Source organism: Antedon mediterranea, chromosome 8, assembly GCF_964355755.1.
Source record: "Antedon mediterranea chromosome 8, ecAntMedi1.1, whole genome shotgun sequence".
Lineage (NCBI taxonomy): Eukaryota > Metazoa > Echinodermata > Crinoidea > Comatulida > Antedonidae > Antedon > Antedon mediterranea.
The window spans coordinates 1,703,704-1,724,430 of NC_092677.1; the positions used below are offsets into that span (position 1 = coordinate 1,703,704).

The 20,727-nt window shown below is 33.8% G+C and overlaps 1 protein-coding gene across 1 annotated transcript; it reads right to left on the reverse strand.

Moving 5' to 3' along the window:
• Positions 1 to 500: 500 nt before the first annotated feature.
• On the reverse strand, positions 501 to 20,680 carry LOC140057380 (hemicentin-2-like). Its single transcript, XM_072103017.1, has 17 exons — positions 20,504 to 20,680; positions 19,293 to 19,429; positions 18,968 to 19,121; positions 18,564 to 18,743; positions 16,293 to 16,385; positions 13,967 to 14,082; positions 13,217 to 13,397; positions 12,631 to 12,755; positions 11,930 to 12,083; positions 11,217 to 11,382; positions 9,950 to 10,098; positions 9,297 to 9,448; positions 5,709 to 5,826; positions 5,329 to 5,498; positions 4,467 to 4,590; positions 4,139 to 4,273; positions 501 to 3,677 (listed from the first exon to the last, which is right to left on the reverse strand). The coding sequence occupies exons 1-17, from the start codon at positions 20,565 to 20,567 to the stop codon at positions 3,136 to 3,138; spliced, it is 2,760 nt and encodes a 919-aa protein (XP_071959118.1). The 5' UTR covers positions 20,568 to 20,680; the 3' UTR covers positions 501 to 3,135.
• Between the last annotated feature and the right edge of the window lie 47 nt (positions 20,681 to 20,727).

Genomic DNA, 20,727 nt, shown 5'->3' on the forward strand with positions numbered 1-20,727 from the left:
CATCATTGTTTTGAGGATGGAAATTATGATTGGATTCAGTTTTCCTTCTGTAGTTGATTTTACTTATCAATTAATAAATTAAATCAAACAATCAACTTGAGTTTGAGATGTTACAATTGTACCTTCATTAGTTACTTACCAATCAAATTCAAATACTGCCTTCACTCATTATTGAAATGGTAACAATGCAGGTAAAGATGCTTATTACTGTACCTGTGCAACCTGGAGAATTAGCTGTAACGATATCAATCTCACAGATAAGCTTGTCCCTGTAAATTCCCAATTATATTTTTAACTATTACTTACTATGCTTTGTCTGGCGTATTGTATTACCATAGAGCAATGAAACAGAAACTACGTACTACTATTTGCAGTGTCTGTGTGGAATTGAGCATAGTACATCTGTTTGAACTGCTTTCAGGTTAACCACTGATGCAAATCAATAATAATATAATGTAATGACAAAGTGCAAAGCCATAAATTACAAGCGTTTAATGAATGCTATGCACATAAGATTGCATAGATCTGGTCTCTTTCCAAAATTCAACTGTAAAAGTTAACAAAAAAAGAAACAGAATATGGTAGGCTTTATCTAATTGGATGTATGGTCAATGTGTATACATTACAACTGTACATAAGCTGTACAAACTAGACACCTGAGTGTATACTACACTTGTTCTTTGATTAATATGCCTCACATGCCATTCATTATTTTGCACTAATGAACGATGAACATTCAGCACTAATTACTCTTGTCAACTACACTTTTTATAGACATTTTCTGTTGCTTTAATTCTAATGCTAATTTCAATTATGACTCCATTACTATTTTCTTTATTTAAACTTTTATTTGGTAACTTTAACAAATGTTTTTGTATGTACATGCTTCTGGTATATCATACAAGTATAAGAAACTTTAAATGATTTCTTTTCCTACATATCACCTGTGATATTAGACTATACAACCATCAGCAATCTTAAACAACAACTATAGGATGAATGAAAAAGAAAGTAGAAAGAATCTGCACTGTACAGAAGACACATACATATATGTTATACTAAAAGAGAAAATATACATAATCTATATATAAATTTACGTAAGGGCAAAATTTGGTAAATCGCGCCTTACTTCTAGAATTTTTACTCGATGGTATATAAAGTTGGTTCGTACTTTCGGTACTGAATTTAACCACCTGATGTAACCCTGTTTACTAATTAAATTGAGTTAGATAATTAGTTATTGACGATTAAAACGAATTTAGGTTCAACGATTTGCCCCAAATAGGGGTGTTTTCCGATCGTGGTATACACTGTCTAATGGATGTCCGTCTTGAAAAATACCCGCCACAAAAATGCGAGGAGGCTTCGCATTTTCCTATCTCCTCCTACGATAATTGTTTTTAATAGCTGAAAACCGGTTGAACAGCTAGAGTACAGCATCATAATGTTGAAGACAGGCCGATTTTCTTTAAAAAATACTATTTTGATAGATTTAATATACGATTATACAAATGTATTGATTTGCGATGAATGGAACATCCCAATCTCTCAGTCTGCCAGAGTTTGGTTGGTTAAACACAAGTAGGTAAATTTATGATTCTTTAGTTTAACACATACGGTAGGTAAATATATGGGCCCTTTGAGAATAAACTTGAACAATACTGTAAATACCTATTAACTATTTTTGTCCTCATCTGAATCGAAAATGTCTTTACTGTGAATGTTCGTACTGTTAGATGTAATATAAATTTATATACAAATAAACTTTATTACTGAGATTGTGGATAGGCTCTACTGTTAGATATATAAACACATTATTATATACAAATAAACTTGATACTGACAGTTCCTTCTCAACGTTTGTATTAATTAATAATTACCAAAAATATAAACGTCGTAGTTGTGTATCGTGACATGTACTTTAATATTTCAATCGATTATGACAGTGACTGTTTTAACAAAGTATTACATCGCAAATATTTTACTGTATTTAGAGGTATATTATTTATAGGCCTATAAAACATGAAAAAAATATTTCGTTACTGAGTGAATAAAAAATATATTTAAAAATTGTTCCTCTTTGTACCTATCCGCTTTCCCATCCCTCAACCCTAATGTTACATATAAAACACAAATTGGGTTTCTTTAAATGAGTCCAAATCACAAATTTGGACTCATTTTGTGATAAGTTTCTCCTTCGGAAGTAATTCCCAGGGTGCTAATTTTACACTACATAAATCATCGTGTCTATTTATTCGTTTCTGTAAACGACAATGTATTATAGTCCCGCGGTACGTACATTTGAAATCGCCAGTTTTGTTACGCTGCAATTACTGTGTATTCGAGAACCATCTGTGGGCACGACCTAGATGGTATGCGAGCGAAGCGAGCGTACCATCTAGTAATAATAATACACTTTAACTTATTTTACTTTAAAATTAAGATTAACATCTGTTAAGCTTGTCTACACTATCAAACTTTATGTGTCAAAAAAGTTTGAAGTGCCCATATAATTATGGTAGTGATGTGACATCATCATGTCTATATATGGGCATATCACATTTTTTTTGTCAAATAAAGTTTGATAGTGTAGACAAGGCTTAAAGGTATTTAAACATTTTAATTTAAAACTAAAATATTTTATAAAAAAATAAAACCATGCTTTTTTAAATTACTTATTGTAAACCTGTCTACACTATCAAACTAGTTAGGGTAAATAGGGTAGTGTTATGCCCAAATATGGTAGTGTTATGCCCAAATATGGTAGTGCTATATATGGGCATATCAAAATTTTTTTGTTTAAAGTTTGATAATGTAGACAGAACTGAATGGTTTCTTTTCAGCACTTAATAAATCTTACTGAATCTATATTGTATACAATCAATTATAGTTAGTCTGTCTTTACGTCTTTCACTTTGATGAAAATTCTTTAAAAATAACAAAAATATTTTATACTTGCCATCATTAAAACTATTAATGCTTTTTAACTTTCATTTCTTAAACAAAATGGCTTAATTTCATCCACAATATAAAAGACCCGTGGAACTAATCTATATTGTATACAATCAACTGTAGTTAGTCTGTCTTTAATTCTTTCATTTTCATGAAAATTCTTTGAAAATAACAAAATATTTGTTAATTACTAAAATCTGATGAAAAAACATAACTATCACTTCCAGAGGAGCTATCATCAGAACTGTCAGTGATCGGCTGACAGTTCGATGAATATTCATTAGCAATTGACCAATCATCAAAATCATCACTACTAGATGATGAATATTCATCACTAACTGGCGAATCACAATGCTTGTTATTGTGATTATTGATGTTATTGCAGCAATTGTTCTCCTGAATGGCTGGTTGTTCATCAAAGTGAACAGTCCTTTTATTTTGGCTTGGTGATCCGCCAGGCTCGTGTAATTCCGTCTCCACCATGACGTTATCAATCCCGACAACATCTGACGTTTTCTTTGCTTGTTTCTTTTCTTTTCGTAATGAGCTTTTCGTTGATTTCTTGCTCTCCTTTGTATTGCTTTGAACCTCGTTGCCTCGCACTTCGTTAAGTTCGACGGTTTCGTTTGTGACCGTTTTCGGATCAAATACTGGGTTCGTGTGTCGGTGTAGACTATGTTGATGTTTCACCAAAATGCGAGTATCTTCACGCAATGCTGTAATTCCTGCAAAATAACAATACTTTTCAATATTCATGAATTCAAGATGGCTTGTGGGAACATCAGATTTCAACGTAATGGTAAATGATATTTAATGTATTTTGTATATGTCAGAAATGACACACCAGACTACAAATGGAATTTTTATTTCATCAAATGCCATACAAATATTAAATGCAACACATAAAATGGGAACCAACTTGGAAGTAAACTTGTCTCAGTTGGCCCTTTAACATGGTAACAAAAAATAACAAGCGAGAACATGAAGCTTTAGTAATAATATATAATAAAAATGAAATGTTTTTTAATATTTAAGTAAAAGATATTTCTTTAATTCTTTCTTAAATTGAACAAAATGTTTGATTTCTTTGATATTAATAGGAAGCTTGTTCCTTGGCGGTTTACAAACAAGATTTTGATGATGAAGAAGACATTGAATACAAATGATGCGGCTAATGCTATCTTACCTGTCGCAAAGCATGACTGCTTTTTTCTCTGGTAGAAATAAAAAAATCCAATGACAATGAGACAAAGGAAAAGGCAAAGAACTGAACCTAAAATAATAATGCTTTTTGCGTTGTTCTTGAAGTGACCACTTGCATCTAGAAGTAATAACACAAATAAATTATTATTTATTTATTTACATACAAATATGATGTAAATACATCATACCAGTTCTAATGTCAAGTTTTGATTTCTTTTTCGTTTTTTAATTTCAGAAATAGAACTTGTACTAGGCCTATATTATGTTTTATGTATCAGAGTGGGTAAATGTACAGCGCCCTCGATGCTTACCTTGTTGTTCTCTTAACGTTACAAATTGATGAGTACTGATGACACCGTTGCCAAGCTTATTACTGGCCCAGATGTTAAGTTCATACTTAGAAATTGGTTCCAGGTTAGTTATCTTGTAAGTGTGCTGAAATTCAATTTTAAATTGATAACCAAAATACTGAATGGCTTTGTTTTTGTGATTCACATTTTAAGGATTTTATTTCATTTAATTCAACTAGGAGATGAAAGCCGTCATCTACAAGACAGCCCATCAGTTGATAATGAGGTACAAGAGCATATATTATATAATTCCCATATTTTGTTAAGAGAATAAAAAACAAATGCAAGTAGTTAAGAACCTGTTTACCAAAACTTTACTATGATATGTAACCTAGTAAAGATTCTAACCTGTTTACCAAAGCTTTACTATGTAACCTAGTAAAGATTCTAACCAGTTTACCAAAGCTTATACTATGATATGTAACCTAGTAAAGATTCTAACCTGTTTACCAAAGCTTTACTATGTAAACTAGTAAAGATTCTAACCAGTTTACCAAAGCTTTACTATGACATGTAACCTAGTAAGGACTCTAACCTGTTTACCAAAGCTTTATGACTTGTAAACTAGTAAAGATTCTAACCAGTTTACCAAAGTTTATACTATGATATGTAACCTAGTAAAGATTTTAACATGTTTACCAAAGCTTTACTATGTAACCTAGTAAATATTCTAACCGGTTTACCAGAGCTTTACTATGACATGTAACCTAGTAAAGATTCTAACTGGTTTACCAAAGCTTTACTATGACATGTAACCTAGTCAAGATTCTAACCTGTTTACTAAAGCTTTACTATGACATGTAACCTAGTAAAAGATTCTAACCTTTTGAGAACTAGAGACATCCCTCAATATTCTCCATCCTCCTGCCTTCACTTTTCGGTATTCAAGGTTTACGCTTACAACATTATATCCACCATTGTTCTTCACTTGCCAAAATACATCAGCCTCCATGTGACCAGGTGTTATAGTGACATTTAAAATACCAGGTGGTGCTTTAAAAAAGAATTATTAATTTGATAATACCAAAAACTAAACAAAATATCATAATCTACAGTTGTTTACAACAATTTTGTTGAAGATCAGTGATGTGCAGTTTTTTTCACTTTGTCTACATAACATTCTAATGAATTCCAATCTATAGTGACCATACAGTAAATGAAAATGCATGATTATTCCACAATCAATTTTATTTCTGAACTTACTTCGTACATGTACTCTGCATTCTCTAGTCCCCTGACTCTCTTTATTAAAGGCAAAACATGAATATATTGCACTGTCTGAGACATGTAGATGTGCCAATGTTAACTTGCCGCCATTTATCTACAAAATGGATAAAAACAAGTTTTTAAAAATATTTTAAACATATGATACCCAGGCCCGTAGCCAGGGGGGGTTTTTATGGTTCGGGCGAACCCCCCCTTTACAGCGAACCCCCTTAACCGACTGCGAACCCCCATCCCCGACATGCCCCACCCTCATCTCCGAAAATCGTCCAAATACGTGCCCCACAGTACAAAAAGTTGTTCGTAAATTAAAAAATTCGTAAACTCGTACGGAATAACTCATACAGTACCTTCTTCCCTGTATAAGCGTACTTCGAGCGATATAGTCTGTAAAGAGTTGCAAATGAATTGCCGATTTTAACCTGAAAAATAAATGTTTTTGGTCCCTGCATGTAACATGATATTGACGCGTCTCACAGCGAGCTGGGGGACGAACGATTCGTACAAAGGACACCGCCAGACAACTGCGTACCAATTGTTTAGATCACTGGCAGTCAGGCAGCATGCATAAAGTATATAGCCTTCCGACATACATCAGTATTTATGTGTGGCTATGAAGTATAATGTATCATAGAGGATTATAGTGAATATTAATATTTTACACTATAATATCTATGGTATCATGTACTGTAGTTCACATTATGGCATCCGATTATTTTTTTCTAGACCACCAGCCGATACGTACTCAAATGTATCAATATCACCTATTTACATTGGCATATTTAATTTCCTCAACAAATTGCTGTAAATAAATATTATAGATAGAGCTATAATAAGAATTGCATTTGCCTTCACCCAGTGTGCTTTTTTTGGGGCTTCTCCTAGACGTACGTTCGCATTGAACTTGAACGCAAAACAAAATATCGAGTAAATGATCAAACAATCGGCGGTGCCGCACAGAGCACGCGCATCTAACATACAGCAACAAATGTTATCGTTTAAATAGTCCACGAGTCAAAGTACGATCGTTTTGCTCATTGGTAGCATGCTGCATGAGAGTGTCTTTTCCGGCCATCTAGGGGTGTCATTTAACAAAATTTGCTTCGCCTCAGGTCCCACCCCAGGGGGGGGGGGGTTAGGTATGGGGGTGGGGGTGACCCAAATACTTAGTGTGCGAACCCCCCCTTGACAGATCCTGGCTACGGCCCTGATACCAAATCTAAAATAACCATAAACGGATTCAAAAGTTTGTCAGGAAGTGTTAGGGGTAGTAACAAAGTGCGAGGCAGCGAGGCACGCGAGGCAGGGAAGGCATGCGAGGCAAGTCAGAAATTTATGCGAGGCATCGTTTTACCATCATCAAAAAATGCGAGGCATCATTTTATCATTTCTCAAAATTGCAAGGCAGGAAATCACCGAAATTGAAGTAGCCTAGGCCTAGCTAGGCCCGCTAGGCTAGTTTCCTTTTGCACCTGCCTTGTATTTTAACCAACTTTATCCTGAATACCACAGCTTAGAATTAGTAGGCCTACTTTAATGAAGAAAAATCACATAAAAGTAACAATAAATCCATTAAATTGGTGATTTTACAGACGTTGTTTTTCTCGCATTTCGCACACTCAATGTTCAATATTTTGGTTTCTATGGAACGCCAAAAGAGCAAAATTAATTAGAGGGCTAAAAACTCTGTGGAATCAATTTATATTTAACGCATTATTTGGTGAAAATCAAGTACAATTTCAATAGATTTTGTCACTGTCAGTAAGGAAAAATGTTACTGTTCACCGGTGTACTGTTGATAATGTACACGGTTTCGGTAACCTTTTAAAGAATAAAATAGAAACATTCATCATAATATCCTTAGTAGGATGTCCTAGGTCTAGACTAGGTAGTGATGTTGATTTAGGATCGATTATTATTCTTGGAAAACAGAACAGTATCAGCAGTAACATATTACAGCATTTTTATTGACAAATTAACAAATATATTGAAATAAAACGTGTTTTTCACCAATAAATGCATGAGAAATTGACGCATTCCGCTGAGTTTTAGTCCTCTATTATCGTTGCTCTTTTGGCGCTCCATAGAAACAAAAATATTGAACATTGAATAAGTGAAATTCGCGAACAGTGTGCGAGAAACACGCCTGTAAAATCATGAATTTAAGGATTTATTTGTTACTTTTTATGTGATTCTTTCATTAAAGTACTCATGAGGTATACTTCTAAGGTGTGGTATTCACACGATAAAGTTAGTTATCAAATTTGGAGTAAAAATACAAGCGAAGGAAACTAGCGCCAGGTTTATTAGTACGTACATGGACAACAATAAATAAAAATCGTTCGTAATATACCTAGCTTACTAAAACAGGAATAGTGTATCATTATTAAATATTACACCAATTATTGTTATATCAAAATTGATTAAATTATCTTCTACATAGGCCTCTTATCTAGGTTAGGGCTAAGCATATTAGCTAAAGTTTAATTTTAGGCCTAGTATTACAATTGTCGGACGTAAGTCTTTTTTCACACGCGCTCCAGAATTCTGTCGCAATTTTTTTCTTTGCGGCATGTTATTGGATCGGCATATCAGTTACCTTTTATTCACCGCCAGTTATTGAACTTTTCCTGGCAATCGCTGTTCACCTTATTTGCGAGAGAGGTACACGTGTTGTTCCTAGAGAATGGAATGTCAAAAATGTCTTTGGCACGCCGCTCAGAGAGAAGTCTGTGCGTTGCTGCTGAAACCACGTGCTATAGGAGGGGAATGCACCACAATCCTCTGAGCTGAGGGCTGAATCATTCCGCTACCTGCTAAATAGTAAAGAGGGATTTTCCATCTCTCGGGTCTACTGGATCTAGGCGCAGGGGTGTGACCGTGTGACAAAATATTATTTTCACTCTGCTTTGTTCGAGAGACATGTGAGTGAACACGCTCGAAATGCCAACAAACATTGCAGTCATTTGATGAGTGTGTCGCTATAACAATTATTGTTTATCGAAAGTTGAAGACTGTCGTTCAGATTTTTGAACCGTAGTTTGGGCACTTTTGTAAAAGTAAAATTTGACACGATATGACTTGAATGAAAAAACAATCGTTACATAAAAATAAACAACATGATGAGTGTATACACGAATCTATTTAGATACGCTTGTATCGATTGATTATTAGGCCTATAATATAGCATAATAGCACGTTAAGATATGCCTCGCACCTTTTTGAAATTGTAAACTATATGCCTCGCATGACTCGCACTTTTGGAAATGATAAAATGATGCCTCGCACAAATATTTGGCATGCCTCGCATGCCTCGCTGCCTCGCACTTTGTCAACACTCATCGATTGATTATTAGGCCTATAATATAGCATAATAGCACGTTAAGATATGCCTCGCACCTTTTTGAAATTGTAAACTATATGCCTCGCATGCCTCGCACTTTTGGAAATGATAAAATGATGCCTCGCACAAATATTTGGCATGCCTCGCATGCCTCGCTGCCTCGCACTTTGTCAACACTCAAGTGTTAGCACGTTGCTTGGTTGCATATGCTGTATTTTATTTACCTTATGTTTGCCAGATTGGGTCATCTGTTGTCCGTCTTTGAGCCAAATTATTTCTGGTGGTGGATCGCCTCTGACCTGACACTCTAAGGTCACTGACCCATGATTGTCTTCTTCTACTAGGCGTGGTGGCTCTTTTATGAACACTACAGGATCTGGTGTAAATATAAAATATATAATTTTGCTAATCATAGCTCTGAGTACCATTATTGACATTGCTCAAACTGTTTTTTATTTTTTTTTTTTATTAACAACATTCCACAACACAACTAAATACAAAGTTTTTTTAATGTTTTTTTTATACACATCCAACGGCGAGCAACTCGCCAAACAGGATGAATACACTATTTTATAATTGTTTGTGTCTCATTTGAGGCTTATGAGTGCAGTTGAAAGAGTCGTGAGTTACAACCCTGGCACAAGGTTGGAATTGAACTCTTGACCTTGGGATTGGAAGGACAACATGTTAACCACTGAGCTACAGCTCCACTACAACATATAAAAAACATTAAATACGTTTGCTTCTTAGACTGTTTTCGTAACCATTCTTTTTTCTACAACTTTAACAATGTAAACACAAATGAATGTAGTTGCCTCTAATGTGATTGGTAACAAGTATACAAAACACAATACCCACAACATTACTATTAACTTACCCACAACATTGATGTATGTAGTAGCCTCTAATGTGATTGGTAACCCAAGTTCTGTGACCTTGCATGTGTAATTACCACGATCTGTCCTTCTTACGCCTCTCAAATGTAATGTACCCTGATCTGCGGATATTGTACATGGTTTTCTTGTACTAAATGAACAAGAAAACATCAGTTATTAATACTAGTTCACATTTACAGTGGAAACCCTGTTAAAATAGCATCATCAGGAACCTATAAAATGTTCCTTAAAGCCTGTTTTCCAGACTTTGAGTTTTGTTGAATTAACCAGATTCAACGATTTTACAGGAAAAGGGGGTTAAACAAAATGCTATAATATTGTTTATTCTCTTGAACAGGGGTTTGCCATAGTGTTAAAACACATGTTTCCATTGTTTCTTTCACCAAATTTATTTTATTTATTTTTATTTCAACAGTATTTTATGAGGGTGATCCATCCAGCATAATGGAGGTAAATCTACTTTAGTAGTGGTAGTAATGGAATACATTTTCATATAGACTTGACATGGATGGTGCATTGACTGTTTGACAAGGTTGAATAACAAAAAGAGTAAATTAACATTGATGTTTTATGTCGGTGTGATAGGAAGTGTTATTCCTTATTCTATTAAAATCAGGGAAGAGTGACTCTTCACTGACTATATACCATGATTGATATTTAAATGATTGGAAGTGACGTTTTTATTAGTTTATTAATGAACAAAAAGTTTTTTTTACAGTCTTAAAGTATAAAGCTCGACTGTCTACACTATCAAAAAAGTGTGATCTGCCCAAATATGTCAATATGGGCACATCACATTTTTGTCACATAAAGTTTGATAGTGTGGACAGAGCCTAATAATTCAAAGCAATGAATGATGATGAGTAAATTTTTTAATATTAATTATAATCAATCATTAGTATGTCTATCAACTAAAATCTGTTATGTTGTTGTTTTGTTATGTGTCATTTTGGACCGATAGTCTCCATATCAACAATTTTGCAATACATGTATAGACAGAAGTCATTGAAGGGAGCCCTAGTTAGTTGGTTACAATGCAAAAGATAGGACATTAGTAGTATTTAGGTTTAAGGTTAATTTGTTTCATGGTTTTCACAAGTGCCTTGAGCAATTTTGTGGATATGTGCGCTGTATAAATCTTATTATTATTATTAGTTGATAATTTTACAATGGGCGCGTCACTGGAAGGCAATAATTTGTGATTTTGTTAATTTGTTAGCATTCAACCTATTAGTTTCAATACTTAACTATTTAACATGGCCGATATAAGTCTCACAGTGTTGAATCTTATGTGTTCCCAGGTACCATCCAATTCTCATTACATTGGTATTGCCTTCTACTTGACATAATATATCTTGTGTACTTCCAACTAGTACGGTTACATGCTCTGGTGGTTGCTGGCTGAACTTTAACCCTACAATGTTTAATTAAATCAAGTCAAAAATTGGTTATTATCATCAAAACAAAAAAACAATAGATGAAAAGGAAACCCATAAAAAATCAAAGTGACGAGCTTGATAAATTGTTTCCCAAATTACTAAAACTTCTACTTATGTTTTTATATAAATAAATAGGAAAAGTATTAGTAGAGGATCTTATTCGCTGGGGTGTTCATTAAAAACTGTAGGTGTTAAAACATAAATGTGCCTTGTTCGTTCACCAAAGAGGGTTTTAAAATTTACTGTGTGATAGAAATATGATAGATTGATAATAGTATTAACAATTATAAATGGCTTATGTGTACAAAATAGCAAGTAAAACCTTGTCCACACTATCAAACTTTATGTGAAATGTGATGTGCCCATATATGAACATGATTATGTTATATCATTACCATATTTGGGCATACAGCATCACACTGTTTTCTCAAATTAGTTTGATAGTGTAGACAAAACTTACGTTTTAAAATATACGCACTGTATATGAAATAAAAAATAGTTTTAGAATATGTTCTACAGTACCTTCAACTATGAGCAATGTGGTGGCGCTCTTTGCCATTCCTGCGACATTTGTGGCCATGCATGAGTAGGTTCCGTGATCATATGGAAAAGATCTTGGGATGACCAGATCCCCTCCATTTCGCCCCCACTGGTAGTGTTTACCAAAGACAACTTCCTACATAAATATAAACAATTGTATGAATTAACAACCATAGACAACGACTAGAGTAAACTCCAACAAAATCACAGCTTCAAAAACATTCCACTATGGAGAGGAACCATCCTCACATCGACCAATCACATGGCAGTTTGAAGCTGTGTCCACTGCTCAGTCATGCATCACTACAAACGCATTGCAGCGTGTTGAGGGTATCAATCAGAGCAACAATTTTACCCTGGTGGCATCAATTCATTATTGCCTTTCAGTTTTATAGTTATCTATCTAGTTGTTTAATAGTACTGTAGCTCTATGGATATACTGTAAATAAACTCCTAGATTTGATGGCAACCCGGTTAGATAAAGAAACAACTTTGCGCTGATTACTAGTTGCATTATGGGAGTAAGTTTCCATACATGTTTGATCCAAAAAAATGACCGGGGCAATAATGTTCAGCGCTTAGAGGTTTCACAACATTAGGCGCTATATAAATCCAGGATATTATTATTAAGTACTCATTGTTCGTAGATCTTTAAACTTATATTGTATAACAAATAGGCCTACCTGTTGATCATGATACCAGCTGTAAGTAGGTTGAGGCATACCAGTGGCTTTACAGGCTAGCGTCACAGGCATTCCCACCTTGATAGACTTTTCACGAACATGCATAGAAACAATAGTAGGTGGTACTGTAGAAACAAGTATAACAATTTAAGTTAGCATGCAGTTACTTTTAAAGTAAGTAGCATAAAGTAGCATAACCCATTTACGTAAGTGAAATTACCCATTTTTTCCCACTACCCTTGCCACAAAAATCACCCTAGCCAATGTCCTTTTCTGTGAAAATTACTTCATGATAAAACAATAACAATAAACAACAATGTTTATTAATTTGTTTTGAAGTCTTCTTTACTTTCATTTCATTAAGTATACATCATGATGAAATTCAGTGGCACAATGAGCTTAGAGTCCCCTGAGCAGGACCAAGAGGTGAAATAAGATATTAAATTAAGTCGGAAAAAAGGCTAAAAAGCCCAAGGCCTCCAGCGTTGGATGGTCACTTAGGGTTCCTAAACCAGGGGCCACTGTGTTTACGGCACTAATGACATCATAAGTAGATTTAAATCAAATGCATTTAGTTCATATTTACTTGCTACTGTGGCTTTAAATGTGTATGATAAAGGGGTAGCTTGATCTTGTACTGCCATACAACGATAGGTGCCTGCATCAGCCATCGTAACCCCTCTGAATGCCAACACAGCCCAGGCATTCTGTTTAGATTGTCCAGTCAGTATTGAGTACCTAGCACCTCTACTCATCTGTGCATTACCCTAGAGGAAATAAACATAAATGCTATTGTTAAGCTGTCCACACTATTAACCTTGATGTGACAAATGTGATGTGCCCATATATGGACACAATGACATCATATCACCACAAAATTTGGGCACATCACACTTAATTTTGTCAAATTATTTTGATAGTGTGTACAGAGCTTTAAGATCTGTCTACACTATCAAACTTTATGTGACAAAAAAAGTGTGATGTGCCTATATATGGTGGTAATATGACATCATCATGTCCATATATGCCCACATCAAATTTTTTTTGTCACATACAGTTTGATAGTGTAGACAGAGCGTTCAATTTCTCTGCTGTCGTACGTAGGAGTATACAAAATCTATTTTTAACTCTGTTGCACATTTCCTTGGCTGTCCCTTGCGATCATTTCTAGCTAGAAGGAACAGCCTCGTTAGAGATGGTTGAAATAATTAAATAAATAGTGACAAATATATTAAAATGAACCTTGTGAGCTCAAGGATGAATAATGAATAATCTAAAGAAAGAAAATGCGGACAGAAAGGAATGACTTATATTGAATAATAATCAAAGGTAGTACCTTATACCAGGTGACGATAGGCGGGGGATATCCTGTGAAGTTACACACTAGTCTCTGATTACTGTCTTGCGTTAAACTGTACGGGTTGCTGGGCACCTCAGCAATTGATAAAGTAACTTAAGAACAAGATTAAAAGTATGATTGATTAACCACAGTAGAATCCAAGGTAACAGTCTCCCTGACCCAACAAGGTTGGACAGTGGTATGAATATTTACCCCTGACCCAACAAGGTTGGACAGTGGTATGAATATTTACCCCTGACCCAACAAGGTTGGACAGTGGTATGAATATTTACCCCTGACCCAACAAGGTTGGACAGTGGTATGAATATTTACCCCTGACCCAACAAGGTTGGACAGTGGTATGAATATTTACCCCTGACCCAACAAGGTTGGACAGTGGTATGAATATTTACCCCTGACCCAACAAGGTTGGACAGTGGTATGGATATTTACCCCTGACCCAACAAGGTTGGACAGTGGTATGAATATTTACCCCTGACCCAACAAGGTTGGACAGTGGTATGGATATTTACCCCTGACCCAACAAGGTTGGACAGTGGTATGAATATTTACCCCTGACCCAACAAGGTTGGACAGTGGTATGAATATTTACCCCTGACCCAACAAGGTTGGACAGTGGTATGAATATTTACCCCTGACCCAACAAGGTTGGACAGTGGTATGAATATTTACCCCTGACCCAACAAGGTTGGACAGTGGTATGGATATTTACCCCTGACCCAACAAGGTTGGACAGTGGTATGGATATTTACCCCTGACCCAACAAGGTTGGACAGTGGTATGGATATTTACCCCTGACCCAACAAGGTTGGACAGTGGTATGAATATTTACCCCTGACCCAACAAGGTTGGACAGTGGTATGGATATTTACCCCTGACCCAACAAGGTTGGACAGTGGTATGGATATTTCCCCTTGTTTTAATAGGGGTGACGTCCCCTGAATAGGTTTGTCATATAATTAGGGATGTCCCCTGAATCAGTGTGCTCTCTGAATAGAATTATCTCATTAAGGGTGTCCCCCGAATAGGGTGTACCCCGAATAGGGTGTACTGTCACATTAATAAGAAGGGGTGTCCCCTGAATAGAGGTGTTTTCTAAATAGGGTTGTCCACTTTAATAGGGGTGTTCCTGAATAAGGGTGTCCACATAAAAGCTTGTCCCCTGAATAGGGGTGTCACCTTAATAGGGGTTTCCACTTAATCCCAAACTGCTTTATAAATCATTCATTTAAATTTTAAATTAACACTTTGTTTAATTATAATTAATTAAAAAATAGTTTAGATTTATTTAATTTTTTTCCAAGGGAAATCAGATTTTTTTTAAATCTCATAAAACATACAACACAATTTTAGTGTAAAGAAATGGAAAACATGAAAATAATTATTTACACAGACTGCACTCTTTGATAAAAATTAAATGTTTATCAAAAAAATACAATGCAAGGAAATTAAAATGACAGATTTAAAAAGAAATATCATCATGGAAACTATATTGCCTATCATTTAGCAAAATGAACATAATCAGTCAATTGCGTCAAATGCATTGATAGTACTGAGGAATGCAGAGCTATGAATTAGTGGTTGAATTATACGCTAGTTTGTTTTAGAGGAAAAGCCCAATTATAAGAAATGTTAGTCAGCATCCTCTCTTCCATCACAACCCATAATATTCATTCATTGTAGCAAGAAAAAAATGCGGCTCTGTATTTGTTGTGTTAGGGACCGTGTTCTTGTGATGTTTACATCCGTGATTCTTCTGCAGTAATCACATTATTCATGTGATTATTATTCTATTCCGTCATGAGCACATGATTCAATGAAATGAAAAACTAGTTTCTTTTATTGTTGATTATTTATTTGATTTATTTGATTTTATTGATTTATTTTACACTTTATGGGTTTACTGCAGTAAACTATTTAGTTACACACAACATTCATATGTTTTTACTGCAGTAAATTATTTAGTTACATACAACATTCATATGTTTTTACTGCAGTAAATTATTTTTGGTACACACATAATTCATATGTTTACTGCAGTACTTATTTAGTTACACACAAAATTCATGTGTTCACTACAGTAACTTATAGTTACACACAAAATGCATGTGTTTACTGCAGTAAATTGTTAGTAAAATGTATGTGTTTTAAGTTACTTTATAGCTAATCCCTTTTTTAGCATTGTTCATGTTTAATTAGTCCTTCATATTTTCTTGAATTAATATTTTTGATTGTTCAATTGTTTCATTTTAATAGTTCAAAGGATAAAAATATCTTTAAATTTGATGCAATATATCTTTACCTTCAACTTTAACGGTGATGACTTCACTCACAACTGAGCCATAGGAATTACTCGCATTGCATTGATATTGTCCAATGTCGTATACTGATATGGCTAGAAAGAAAGAAAACAATTTTTATATCTATCATTCTTCTTCATTGTGTTCTACTCCTACTCTCTCCACCCACTATTCTATTCAGTAATATAAATACAGATAGGCCTAATAATATCTTGAATTTTGGTTGAATTTAAAAGTTTGTTTTGTCTTTTTATAAGTAAATAATTTTTATTTCATGATTAACTTTATTAAAACTACAAAATTGCCTATTCAAAACATAATTTTATTAATCTTCATTTTTCATGTTTTTTGGGGACAATCTTTCAGAGTAGAGGTGTTTTATGTCTCAAATGTGGATATAATGAACTAATGCAGTCACTGATAAGACCTGCTTCCTGCTAAGTCTATGTCTACACATTGTACTTTCATTTCCATTTTCATGCCTATTTTTTTTATGGCCCTGTTTTTTTATAAAGCAAAAGATTTAAAACATTAATAAAAAAGACATTAAAACACTTACATTACAACAAAACTTCAAAATCACAATACTAAGACAGACAATATTTACAATGTTTTAAAAAGGAGTTTAAAATTAAATTAAAGGGATAAAATGTACAGTAATTGTTCAAAATGTAGTCTTATTAAATGATGTTTCCATTTTCAAGCCTATTTTTTAATTTATTTTTTTTTATGGCCCTGTTTGTTTATAGCAAAAGAATAAAAAAGACATTAAAAAACTTACAATAAAACCAATAAAATCACAATTAAGACAGACAATGAAATTGAAATATGAAATTGAAATATATATTTATACTGGGTAACCTCTTCAGTCAAAGACAAAGGAGTGTCAAATTAAAGGGATAAAATGTACAGTAATTGTTCAAACCACGTTTTAATATATTCTTATTAAATGTTGATTGTTATGGGGACTCTTCTACTAAGAGGACATTTCCGGTGGAAGGAACAAGGGGAAATATAGTATTTGAACACTATGGCCAAGCCCAGGCAAACCCCATGGCCAAGCCCAGGCAAACCCCATGGCCAAGCCCAGGCAAACCCCTTATAAGAAGACACTTTTAATTTAATTCACTGTAATTGAGGAACAATTTATTAACTGATGTTTTTTTCGTTTAGTGTCAAAAAACGTTCTTAATAGGAGTTCTTCTAATAAAGTTAGTTATATTCTGTAAAACTTAAAAGACTACAAAATTATACTTAATATACAGGTCATTAATTTTATATGACCAATTATTACCAACTAATTTAACTAATGACCTTAATGAAATGACGGAAATACTAACAAGACTTGATAAGAATTGCTTTAATACTTTGTTAGTGTTTTTAATCTGATATCTGTCATTTAATTTCTCACTTTCCTTTTTCCATTAGGACTTTCTTTTTGTTAGTTGGATTAAGGTTGTTTTAATATTAATCTTGATGTAGTTTGCCTGACACCCTTCCCCTATTCATTCAATATGATCCTGGAGGTGATTTTTTTTTGTAGATAAGTTGGGGACTCCTTATGTGAAAGACAGCCGAACTACTTCTTAAATTTAACTAAACCTAACACTCTAAATAATCTCTTCTCTCATAATAAAGTAAAAAGAAGTTGGTTATTTGGATTCGAACCCCATACATCAACATGCAAAGTTCATATTATAATCCACTCAACTACACAGACGGCTCCACGGAAAGCATTTGCCTTAGCGAATTGTAGTTAGATCAATTCTTACGTCACACCATATGGATATGACTAATAAATATTGATGTTTATTTGTAAATTTTCATGAGGGGTCCCTAACTTACATATAAAAAGAAATATCGCGTCCTGGAGAAAAAACTATTTGTTTATTTTAGAATGTATTTTATAACATTAGTAATTGCATAGCCTTAAGTTAATTGTAGTTGTAGTAAATAGATTTAAATGCAATTCCTGTTTGTTCTTCCAGCACTATATTTGGAACAGAATGCAAATTAAATTATAAATTGCTAATAAAACACTTCCTTGCAAAGTTGTAGATACTCTGCCAACAAAAGAAATAAATGCATAATAAAACATAGGTTTAATTTATTTATTTCTAAAAAATAGTTTATATTTAGGATTTTGTGGTTTAGTTTTGTAACATTATTTTTTTCTACCCGTTAATTTTTGCATACATCTTCAAATTCATTAGGTAATACAACTTTTAGTGCAAAAGTATTATATTAAGCTAGGCCTTAAGTATTGTACTTACATTTGAAATTAAGAACACCACCAACCATGTCCACATTGTTGGTATATCCAAGCTGTCTGCTATCCTTAAGCCAGTATATCGCTGGTGCTGGGTGGCTATTAGCTGTACACGTTAACGTTATGTTATCGCCTGTTTTTGCAGCTACTGTTCTCCTAGATAGGGATGTAAATGTTGGACCATCTGCAAATGAATTTATAACAATTTGGATTAACTTTTTTCCCGGATACTTAAGCTTTGTCTACACTATCAAACTTTATGTGATGTGCTCATATATGGACAAGATGATGTCATATCACTACCATATTTAAGCATATCACAACCATATTTTGACACATCACTTTTTTTTTGTCAAACTAGACCTTGGATTCTGTTATCAAAGACAATAATTTGTAACTGAAACTCACAATATACTTGAACGTTGAATGAGCATTCTGCAGCAGCTCCGGTGGCATCTGTAACCCTGGCAACAAACTTTCCTTGTATTTTTTTCACTACTGTCGTAATCAATAAACTATTGGGTCCAATAATGAAATGTGAGGGCGCTGGATCTCTTAACATCTGTAAACAATGAAATACATCTTATGTTTTTGTTTATTTCAATATTTGGCAATCAATTCTTTTTAAAAAATTAATTTTTTATTTTATTTGTTTATTGTTTATAATTATCATTTTTTAGTAATAATAGTATGCTAGTGAGACCTTTATGTGTTCTACCGTAATAATTCTTACCGAGATTAATTGTCCATTAAAAGTCCATTTGTAAGTGACAGGATTGGCTGCACCAATGACAGGACAAGTTAATGTAACATTGGTTGCCCCTTCTAAGACATCTATGTTTTGTTTTGCAACTACGCCCAGCGTAAAACCTGAAATACAAATAAAGTATAAACTTAATTTAATGGTTGCTTAAAAAGTTGTATTAATGTCCAGTAATCCAGTAGGGAGAAGAACAAAAATTGATAATTAAATATTATTTATTTCAATATTTATGTATAGTGATAGCCAGATGACTACCATTCAAACTTTACCTAATAAGGGAAACACTGAAAATTTAAAAAATCTTCAATTGAATAGAATTTAATGGAAATACTTAAATAATATATTGAGTTAACGGAAATACTTAATATTCAAAGGAAATATTTCACTTAAGTGCGATTGGTGAATACGGCCACAGGATTGTTTTAAAGATGGGAACACATAATACTATTTATAGTCTGTCAAAAACAGATACCAAAAAGTAGTTTTTTCAGTTTAGCTGTCAATTCATGTCTGTAGCGCAACCCTTTGTCCCTCACCCTTGTATCCGCCTCTCTGCCCACTATTAATATCCTGTGACCTTTTTGAAAATGTTGTCATCAATAAAGTATGGAACACGAGCCAAAATGTCTAAATGCAATTAAAATACGCGGTCAAACTTTGACCCATTGAACTGAATCACTAATGATGATTCAGACACTAGTCAGGCTATGCCAAGTCTTTCTCTAAAAATAGAAGTCAATTATTTAGGGAAAGAAATCTGTTTAAAATATGACAAAAGTACACAACATTAATGATTTTATAATATAAAACAAGAATATATTTTTATGAATTTGAACATGAATTTAAAATTAAAACATTCAGTACAATACAATTGAATACAAATATATTAAGCTGAAATGGTAAATTACTAAAAACCTACATGACCTAGTCTAGAGCCTAGTAGGGATTAGTTTTTGTGTAAATTATCAACATTATTGTTATAACTCTATCTACCCTAGGCCTACCCCCTAGGCCTATGCCGAACTGCTCTGCCCTCCCCCATCAATGATTGAAAAGGGTAGATGAACTAACTTCTTTTCCGATTTGATTTCCGCAAAATAGAAGAACTCTCAGAAGAGTAGGCGTAACTCCTAAAACACAGAAAAGTTAATATTTTAAAATAGTTTTAAAAGTTCACTTACCATTGGTTACTCCTAAGTTAATAAAAAGAATAGTCAGGAACATTTGAAGTGATTCTACAAACATAGTAACCGATTAATTATGACGTTTTCCTTTAGAATAAAAATGACCACCAGCAGAACAGCCAGCCCAACAGCAACTTCGCGAAAAAAGTTTACTCAAAATGTTTTTGATCATGAAAATATTGAGGGCGCTATACTTTAAAACTTTTATTTCCTTTTGAAAA